The following is a 9,710-nucleotide window of genomic DNA, read 5'->3' on the forward strand; positions in this document are numbered from 1 at the left end:
TGTGGGGAGAGCTGCTTTGCAGGGTGAGGGGGTGCAGAGAGGGGAGCTGCTTGGGTGGAGAGGCAGGCTTGAGGGGCGACGGACGGCCGCGGCCGCGGTCGGGGTGGGGGTTATTGCTGCGAGGTGCGGCCGTCGACAGGAGTAGGGGCGGCATGGCCGAGGGGGGGGGGGAGACGAGCGGAGGGAGTATGGTCGAGGGTTGCGACTGGGATGGGGGTTGGTGTTCAGGCATAGGGGCCGGAGGGAGCAGGGACGGGGGGGCGCGGACGCAGAGGAGGGGACAGGGGGAGGGGCAGACCCTCGGGGGCGGCACCGCCCGATGACGCCGCGGCGGTGGCAACGTGGCCGCACGGCATTGGCGCAGCGCTGGCGCAGCGGGCGCCCCGGGGCCGGCTCCCGTTTGTGCACTGCCGGCCGTCTGACGCCCCCGCCTCACTCGGTTTCCCGCAGGCAATACGGTGCCGTGTGCAGTACGATCCCCGGGCATGTGTACCTGTACTGCTGGCCTTCGGCTGACTGTGTTGCCTGCCAGCTGTTGCAAGGCCACTTTATCGCTCCCCGACCCTGTCCGGCCGCAACCCCTCCCAATCACACACACACACATGCGCACGCACGCACACACACACACACACACACACGCACGCACGCATGCGCACACACACACACACACACACAGAGAAGAGGATGAACCCCGGCGGTCGCAAACCATAAACCTTGAACCCAAAACTGCCAACCCACGTCGATGCCGTAGACGTTTCCGTAATCAACGCTGGCAATGTGCGCCAGGTCGCACACCGCCGCCGGTGCCGCCCGCGCCAGCGCGGCCAGCAGGCCCGGCTCGTCGTCCCCAAGCATGCGCAGCAGCTGCACGGCGTGATGCAGCCGGATTAAGCTCTCGCCGCTGACGTCATCTTTCGCCTTCCTGCATTCCGCCAGCGCGCGCGCGAAGCCGGGCGCCATCTTCGCGCGTCCTGCCTTGCCGAGCGCGAGCAGCAGCAAATTGTAGGCGCGTCCGGGCTGGAGCGCGCCGGGCGGCGGCGCGCGGCGCTGCTGGGCGATGAGCAGGAGGGCTGTGGTGGGGGTGTCCCAGTCCGCATCGGAGGCCGCGGGGCCGCCAATGTAAAGGGCGAAGGCGTGCGTGGCAAAGGCCGGGGTGGCGGTGGCTGCGTCGCAGGCGGCGTCGCCGCCGTAAATGACGAGGAGGGAGAGGCAGGTGAGGGCCTCGGCTCGGGTCTGGGAGCTGCGGGGGAGGGGGGAGGTGCAGGAAAGGGCAGTGAGCGCGGGCACTGCAAGGCGCGCGACGCGCGACGCGTGTGGCGTGCGCTGCCGTGCGGGCCTGGGGCGGCGCGCGGGCGCGGTCGGCGCCGCGCGGCGTCGAGTGGCCCCAGCCCGGCTTCTGCTCCGCGAGCGGCGGCACGTGCGCGCGGCGGGCGCTGCCGCGGGCCGGCGAGGCAGTCACCGTGTGAACTGAGAGGATTCGGATTCCATCAGCCGCAGCAACGCGGGCGCCGCGCCCTCCTCCCGCAGAAGCAGCCCCACGGGCCCCTCCCCGCCGAGCATCACCGCGGCAAGGGCCGCGGCCGCGTCGCGCGCGGTGGCGGCGTTGGCGCTGCCAAGGCATGCGACCGCCCGCGTGAGCAGGCCGTCTGCAGACGCAAGCTGCATCGGCCGGGGGCCTGCGGCCTGGCCGCCTGGGCCGGGACCAAGGTTGGCCGCGCGCGTTGGTGGGCCGGCGTCGCCGGTAGGCGGAGGGGTGAGCTTTGGCGAGCGCAGAGTGAGGAGGGTAGAAGCCAGGCAGGCAGGAATGCAAGGGGTGCTGTCAGGCGGTCCGGCCGTGCCGCTGATCGGTCTCCTGCAATTGGTGCGCAGGATATGCTTGCGGGCCCGCTCCAGGGGGCGAGCGACGCTCGCTTTGCGCGCCGCGCCCTCACAGAGCCGCGCCGCCCGGCCCCGGCGCCGAGCTCACCCTCAGCGAGCACGCGCGCTGCCTGCAGCGCGGCCTGGACAATGCCCGCGTCTGCCGCGCGCAGGCATGCCACCAGCTGCTGCAGCGCGGGGCCCGGCACGGCCGCCGCGGCGCGCCGGTCCTGGGGCGCCGCCGACCAGGCCTCGCGGTCGCGCTCGGCCGCGGCCTTCAACGCGGCCAGCGCAGGGGCGGCGCGGGCGAGTGCGCCCGCTTGCGCGCCTCTTGGCCTCTGCTTCAAAGTGGACATGAGATTGAGGACGGCCTGGCCAAGCGCCAGCGGCGCCGCACCCGCAGCAGCTGCTGCTGCTGCTGCTGCTGCTGCTGTCGCCGCGGGTGCCATCACCGGCCGGGTGAACGTGCACGCCTATGTGCCAGGTTGGAATGCCAAAATGGGGTGATCGAGGACACCTGCTGTGAGAAGACCGCGCTACACGGCAGTTGCTCGATATCTGTCACAACGGAATAGATAAGGATCGTGCACCCGTGTAGATCAACGAAGTTGGCCTTTCACAGGCACAGATTGCGTGCGTAGCCAGGTCTGAACAGCTTCAGGGGCCGTGCGTGTGCCGGCAGTGCAACATGCAGTGCGCCAGCGTTGAGGGTCGGTTACGTAGTAATGGTCACGCACGCACCTGGCGCAACAGTGTGGCCTCCCCTGAAATGTTCACAAATGCACAAAGGGCATGACCGAGACAGCACGGACAGGGCTTTGGCATGCGATTTTGAGCATGTGTGCTTGGATGCATCGAGCGTCAGAGTGTGGGAGGGCGGCCGTACGCCAAATTCATACAACTTGAATCCATGGCAGCTTGGTGACATTCCAACCCCACTGCAGGGGAGCCATGCACAGCTTGAGGGAGCTGGAAGTGTGGCAGCTGCGCGAGATCCGCCCAGTGTGCGCCCCCCCCCCGCGGCGCCCTGCAGACCCGATAGACCCTACACGCGCGTCTGCTGGCGCCTCAAATCCACCAGGCAAGTGACAACGGGTAGCTGGGCCGTCAGCGGGAGCGGAGCAGCGCAGCGGCGCCCCGGCGCACAGAGGAAATCAAAAATCCTGTATGATATTAAACGTATGCCTCTTGATTGCAAGACGACAAAGTAGGCATCAGTGTTGACTTTTGCAAGATTCTCTGGCAGCTGCTGGTCAAGGGGCCCAAACAAGAGCAGCTTAGGGCCAGCAACCAGCGAGGTTGTTGCTTAATGGCCGCATTACCGTTGGTTGCCAAGGAGGGCAGCAGCACCAAGGAAGGCAGCAGTGGCACCAGCAGCGGCGACGAAAGGGGAGCAGTGTCAACGCGACCTATGATTCCGAGACTGTGGCCGAGAGCGATTCAGGCCGCAAGCAGGGGCACATGGATGAAAATGCGGAGTTTGAAGCCACACGTTTGAGCGATGACAAGGGGCAGATGTGGCAGACAGCAGTGTGCGGCTCTTGAACCCAAATGTCTTGAATAGTGAGCTGTCTTACAATTCAGGGACGTACACAGTACCGGTACCAAGTGCCACCTTTGGCCTTTGGAGTGGAGTGACGGCCTTTGGAGTGTTGACCCAAGGTTTGACCCGATGGTGACTCATGACAGCAGTGCCACCCACATCACGAGTTTCTTGTACGGTACGCTGCAACTCTCCGGCAGGTCGGCCTGCGCGTCACAAATTCATGAAGCGCGCGCTGGTAGATCACCCCAGTCCACGTGTGATCTGCGCATCATACATGTCACGAATATAGTGTTGAGAGGAATCGACGCAGAAGAGGGCCAGGATGTCGGAGTCGCAGTCCTCCGCGGCCCACTCCTACTCTTCTGCGGGCGTGTCAGAATCCGAGGCCGGATCGGAGCATGGGGATGCGCTCAACGCGCTGCAGGACGGCGGGTGAGCTGATCTCTTGCCAACAACGCGCATGTTGACGTGCACCAGCCGGCAGGTGCGCCGAAAGCGCAACACACCTGGGGCGCATATGATGTACTGTATGTAAATGCTGCCTGGTGCCGCAGCGGGGATGAGGACATTACGGACCTGCTGGAGGGCAACAGGGGCCTGAGGGAAGCGGTGAGCTTGCATTTGCAAGAGTCCGTCGCCCACAGCTGTTGAGGTGTTGTCGGCGCCACGCGGCATGTCACAAGATCTTTCAGTGCACTCGCGTCCATGCGGACCATGCGCAGTGCCATGAGATACAAAACAGTGAACGGTCCATGCTTGCAGCTTGAAGTGTGACGTGCTTGCTCACTCCATGCCCCAATGTCCATTCGCATGTTTTGTGAACACCTCTGGCGTCGCGGGCCATGTCAGATTTGCGCGACGCTCGTCCTGCTGACCAAGCGGGCCAGCAATGTGGACATCCGATGGATCGCGCTGCGCATGATCCTGGAGTTTCTGCAGGCGAGCCGGCATCCGAGCCAGCGGGCGGGACCATGCGCGGGCATCACACCACAGCATCTGCGCGGATAAGCCACAGCGGCACAGTGCCGCTGCTGGGATGCGTGGGCGGCTTGAAACTGGCATGCGTGCAACGAGTTGGGGCAGCGAGATGCACGCTGCACAGGCCGGGACATGCTGTCTCATTCAAACTCGGACACATGGCAATAATGGGATCCTTGGCTGACTGTGTTGTGGTCCTGCCGCCTGTAATACCTCATGCAACTTCCTGCCTAAACATCCTGCCACCAACCCCTACGCTGCCGCAGATGTTCCGCGTGGTCTTCAACACCGGGTTCTCGTGGGTGGCCAGACAGCAGCGGGGGGGGAAGCCGTGATCCTGTCAAAGCAGCAGCAGCAGAGCAGCAGCAGCAGCAGCAGCAGCAGCAGCAGCAGCAGCAGCAGCAGCAGCAGCAGCAGCAGCAGCCAGCCGCAGGAGAGATGGGCATTAGGGCGCTGCGTAGGCAGGCGCTTCAGGAAAAGCTCCGAGCACGCGCATGCGACCCCTGTGCCAGGTCGATGCGGCGGCCTGTATTATGTTCTATCATGCAACCCCATGTTGCCTGACGGGGCTTCTCACCAACCCAGGTGGGCCATCCAGCGCGACAACTGGGCGTTCAAGGCCATTCGGCCCCTGCTGTTCAGGCTGCTGATTATACCCCTCGGTGAGCAGGCAGCACGTGACCCGCCGGGCCGCGCAGTGCGTGGCCGGCGGGCAGCAGGTACAGGCAGTGATTCGCGACCACGCATGCCATCCATATTGTAAGCAGAGGAAAGTATGTAAGCGATTACTTTCAGCAGCTGGCGATACAGTCCGTTGACCGCAAGCTGTGTTGTTGCTTGTGCAACTCGAATCCCACCACTCTGCTCCTGTCAGGTTGGTGACAATTGTTGTGGCATCAAAGCCAGGCAGGAAAGCCAGGGATGCAGTGAGGTTGACCCGCTTCACATAACCGGGCACCCCTCCCCCTGACAGGCTACAAGTCTTACGTGACGGCTGTGTACGTCATCTCAGCGCTCATCGTGCTGAGCCTGGCGCTGGCGGTGTGGTTGGCTCTGCGGCTGAAAAAGGACGACAGCGCGTCGACCGGCGGCTGGATGGGCAGGTGGGTATACAGGGTGGCTCCGCATGACGCGGCGGAAAGCGTAAGCGTGGTGAGGGTCAACACTTGGAGATGGCAGCATGTGTTGAAGCGTTTGGCGGCAATCGCTGTCCAGCTGCCCTGTAGGCTGATAGACGCACGCGTCCCGCAGGCTGGTGGGGTCCCTGCAGATGCTGACGCTGGTCATGTGGTCCATTGCTTGGGTCTCCATTATGGACTACCTGGTGAGGGACGACCCAGATCTTAGATCCTCACTGTGATCTGGCAGCATGGTCTGATCCTCTTTTGCTCAAGTAATTGTCGAACTGTTGTGCGTGGGTCCATCATGGCGGGATGCATATTGCCAGGAAGTTGTGCTGAATGTGCCCCCTCCCTGCCTTCCATTCGCAGATCTTCATGTAAGCAGCTCAGTTCCAAGGGGGGTCGCAGCTGCTTACATGAACGGCACGGCGGAGCAACCAGGCATTGGAGGCCTTCCGCACCGGGGAAAACTCCAGGCAGTGCAGTTGTCGCCATGGCAGGGGCCGCGGCCCTCTTGGCAGCCCAGCAGTCCCGCCTTGATCTGCAGTTGCAGGCTCAATTTTGCCAGCCCCCTTGCTGCGGCTGCTGCCTGCCGCAATTCTCCCCACCTCGCCCGCCGGGCACCCGTGCAGGGCAAACTGCCAGTGGACCCACGGACTGGCGGCGCGCAACGTGGCTCACGCGGTCTTCACGGACCAAAACTGCCTGGCCATGCCCCACCTGGTGCACATGGTGGTGGCGGGCCTCGTAGCACTGCTGCTCGGCGCCGTGGTCATGCTGATGGTGAGACGGGGCGGCGGGTTTCAAGCGTGCGCCTGTGCATGCGTGCGTGCGTCTGTGCATGCGTGCGTGCGTCTGTGCATGCGAGTGTGCGTCTGTGCATATGTGCGTGCATGTGTGTGTGTGCGTCTGTGAGTGCGTGAGTTCTTGCATGCTGACGGTCTGACAGCACACCGTACATGTCAGCCTCACCCTGCAAGCAGCCACATCCCACATTAGCCTGCCCGTGCCACGTCTTTCGCACTAAACTGCCCTGCAGGCTGTGGGCGAGTGCGACCTCAACCCCTTGACGAGGTCGCTGCTGGCTGCGCCAGATGGCACCACCGCTTCCCGGGTGGTGGCCCTCAAGGTGCGGGGCACAGCAAACCCAACGCATACGTGAAGCAGCGCTCTTAGTGGCAGCGTTGCACAATTCCAGACACTTGGTCACTTGGCAAGGGCGGCTCTGCCCACCAAGGCTCGACAAATGCAGCCGGCATGCGTGGAAGGCTTGGCCGCCCCAGCACGTATGGGCGCCCGTTCACGTCCTGCATTTCTGCGCATGCCCCGTCCCCGCTCCGCCCGTTGACACCCCCAACCCCTCCCCACCCTTCACAGATGGTGATGGTGATACTTTCCACTGTCATCACCTTCAGCCCCACCAACCAGTGCGTCATCATGGTCATCTGCGCGGGGCTCATTACGCTGCAGCTGCTCTCGTCGGTGAGCCACCCCTCAAGACCAGGCCTTTCGCGCCTCGCGTCAGCTGGTGCACGCGTTGCTGCAGCTGTCACTTCCTGAGTGACGTGCTCTGTGCCTTGGGAGCCACGGCCGAGCTGCGCCTCTGCTGCGGCTATGCCTATGCAAGCGAACCACGTGTCGTGTGCAGCACAGTGATTAGCTTCACTGCCGCGACCATACCAGGTGCCTTACTACTGTGACTGGATCAATCTCGCTTGGGTTGGGCTGTGGTGCGGCATAGTCTACACATGCGTGCTACTGGTAAGCTGCAGCCACGCTCGCTGGTTGCAGCGAGGGTGTTTTCATTCGGAGCAGGCGGGCTCGCAGACACACAGCCGCTGCGGCTGCCGTCCATGCCCAACGATACAGTCCCCAGGGTGGCTGGTTGCGCAGCTCAGCATCGGCGACATGACTCGGCATCACAGTGCCCAGTGTCGTGCACGGCCTGGGGACCCACATTGTTGCCTCGCCTCCCGGCCAAGCTGCTGCCCCGGCCCCCTGTCCCAGATATGTCCCCTCTCTCCATGCTGTGCGCCCGCCTGCCAAAGGCCGAACTTGCCCCTCCCCTTAACACCCCCTCCGAAAACCTTCAGAACATCATAGAGCTGAAAGGCCTGGCCGGCACACCCGCAGCCCACACACTCACCTGGGTGCGCGGCGGGGCCGGGCCGGGCGGGGCGTGCTCGCCATACGGCGCCTGGTGCCATGCTGGGCTCGCTGGTCGCGCAGTGACGTATGTTTGTCGGACGTTCAGTGCTGCTTTGCCGGCAGGCGTTGTACATGATAAACAGACAAATTGCATCGCCTCGCGTGCAGGCGTTGCCACCACTCGTCTCCGCAGCTTTGCGTCGCAGTCACTGATGAGCCACCCACGTACGCGCCTCCGCGCCGCAGGCGGTGCTCTGGGGCATCTTCCCGTCGGTGCTGCTGGGCGCGGCCGCCAGCGCGGCGCGGCTGCAGTGGCTGCGGCGCCCTCTGGCGCGGCTCCACGAGGCGCAGGCGGATCCTGAGTCGCTGCGGGACCCGAAGCATGTGTACCTCTTCAGCAGCCCCTGGGAGGTCAGCGGTGGTGGGGGTGGGGGTGGGGGGCGCTTTGGGAGACGCTCGTGGGGTGGGCAGCCGTGGACAGACCGGGGCATCGAAGCGAAACGTCGCCGCGGGCTTGAGCGGGGCAGGGAGGGAAATTTCAGGATGAACCGAGCAGATGGTGGTGCTGCGCTGCACGTGGGAAGCAGGACCACGGGGCGAAGACCTTGCTGCGTTCACACTGTACCGTTCGCCGCTGCTCGTGCTCGTGTGTGTGTGGACACGCCCTCAGCCCTGCGCCGACCGCCGACAACCGCCCCCAATCGCCGTCAACCGCCATTAGGTGGAGATCCTGTCGCGGTCCATGCGGCGGTGGGACTGGGACGGCGTGCCAGTCCCAGAGGCGACAGAATTTGGGGAGTTTGTGCTCATGGTGAGGCCCTCGGACGACAGCGAGGTTGCTGGTTTAGTACTTGTGTGTGGGGGGGGGAGGAGTGAGTGTGCACGTGTGCGTGTGTGTGCGTGTGCGTGCGTGCGCTCGCGTGCATGTGTCGGTGTGTATGTGGGGCTATGAGCATGTCTTCTTTGGGGTTATATCTATGCAGACGACTGATAATGCTCACCTCCCTCATCACAAGCGGTACCACTGTGCTAGGGGCGGCGTGGTGGCACATCGCCATGCTCTCCTGGCATCCTGTCGGCCTGCCCCCTGCTCCGCCGCCCGACTGTGTTTCCTGCGGCCAGCACTGCACCTCTGCATGGGCGACCTTGTGTATTGGCACGCGCGAGCCGCCCCACCATCACCCTTCCTCGTTCTAAGGGCATATCCCTGGCCCACGCCCCTCCCAACAGTGTGGGATGGCGCGCCACCCCGGCAACTCGGCGCTGCTCATCTCCTATGCAAACTTCTTCATAGAGGTGAGTGATGGCCTCCTGCGACCTTGTGCCGAATCACCTCGCACCTTGTCGATTGCACTACTTGATGTGAATGTGCAACTGATACGCCAAGCGCATGCAGTACGCGATGGAGCAGCAAATGGCCATGATTCCCATCAATTTCTCCTGCGTCCCTGGATTCTCCTCCCCTGATCCAGCACCCCTGCTAACCCCCTCTCGACCCTTTCTTATCGTCTTTCTTCCTCCTTACCATGCTCGCACCCCGCCCGACCACCCTCTGTCCTCCTACCTTCAACCCCGCTCACATGCCAGACCTTTCAACCCTCCCGCCTCCACCCCCGCGCCCCCCCGCCCTTCCCCCTGGCCCTCTCAGGCGCGTCACGACGCCCAGAATGCGCGCACCCAGCTCCAGCTGGCGACAAAGGCCGGGTTGGGGCCGATGGAGGAGCTGTTCCACTTCAAAACGCAGGTGGGTGCCGCTGGGGCAAGGGGGCAAGGCAAAGAACTGTGCGGCACGACGCTTATGTAAGAGAGCGGCTGCGCCGGGCCATCCGTCATTGATTGGGTCGCGCCACCTCGCCCTGGGCACGTGCCACCTTGTTTGGCCAGGTCGGTTTTGGGTGATCAAAGGCTCTCAGGTACCCTGAGGTCATGTTGCGGTGACTCTCCACACCGACTGTTCCCCGTCCTCTGCCGTCCATTTTCTAGCTGGACCGCAAAACCCATCGCCGTATGCTTGCTGCGCCGCACTGCCATTGTATCGCCGCATACTTGCCGCGCCGCAC

The 9,710-nt window shown here is 64.0% G+C and overlaps 2 protein-coding genes across 2 annotated transcripts; one reads left to right on the plus strand and one right to left on the minus strand.

The window, feature by feature from the left end:
* Positions 1–432: 432 nt before the first annotated feature.
* MNEG_10407 (hypothetical protein) lies at positions 433–2,306 on the minus strand (the record flags this gene model as incomplete). The annotated part of the gene is made up of 4 exons (XM_014041120.1): positions 433–525; positions 739–1,240; positions 1,460–1,758; positions 1,932–2,306. The coding sequence occupies 4 exons, from the start codon at positions 2,304–2,306 to the stop codon at positions 433–435; spliced, it is 1,269 nt and encodes a 422-aa protein (XP_013896574.1).
* Positions 2,307–3,725: 1,419 nt separating this feature from the next.
* On the plus strand, positions 3,726–9,549 carry MNEG_10408 (hypothetical protein; the record flags this gene model as incomplete). The annotated part of the gene is made up of 17 exons (XM_014041121.1): positions 3,726–3,835; positions 3,958–4,012; positions 4,648–4,679; positions 4,967–5,043; positions 5,355–5,427; positions 5,633–5,705; positions 5,872–5,879; positions 6,135–6,285; positions 6,542–6,631; positions 6,880–6,984; positions 7,186–7,263; positions 7,596–7,652; positions 7,897–8,061; positions 8,372–8,461; positions 8,881–8,946; positions 9,299–9,394; positions 9,535–9,549. The coding sequence occupies 17 exons, from the start codon at positions 3,726–3,728 to the stop codon at positions 9,547–9,549; spliced, it is 1,341 nt and encodes a 446-aa protein (XP_013896575.1).
* Positions 9,550–9,710: the final 161 nt, after the last annotated feature.

This window comes from Monoraphidium neglectum (assembly GCF_000611645.1).
Source record: "Monoraphidium neglectum strain SAG 48.87 unplaced genomic scaffold scaffold02302, whole genome shotgun sequence".
NCBI lineage: Eukaryota > Viridiplantae > Chlorophyta > Chlorophyceae > Sphaeropleales > Selenastraceae > Monoraphidium > Monoraphidium neglectum.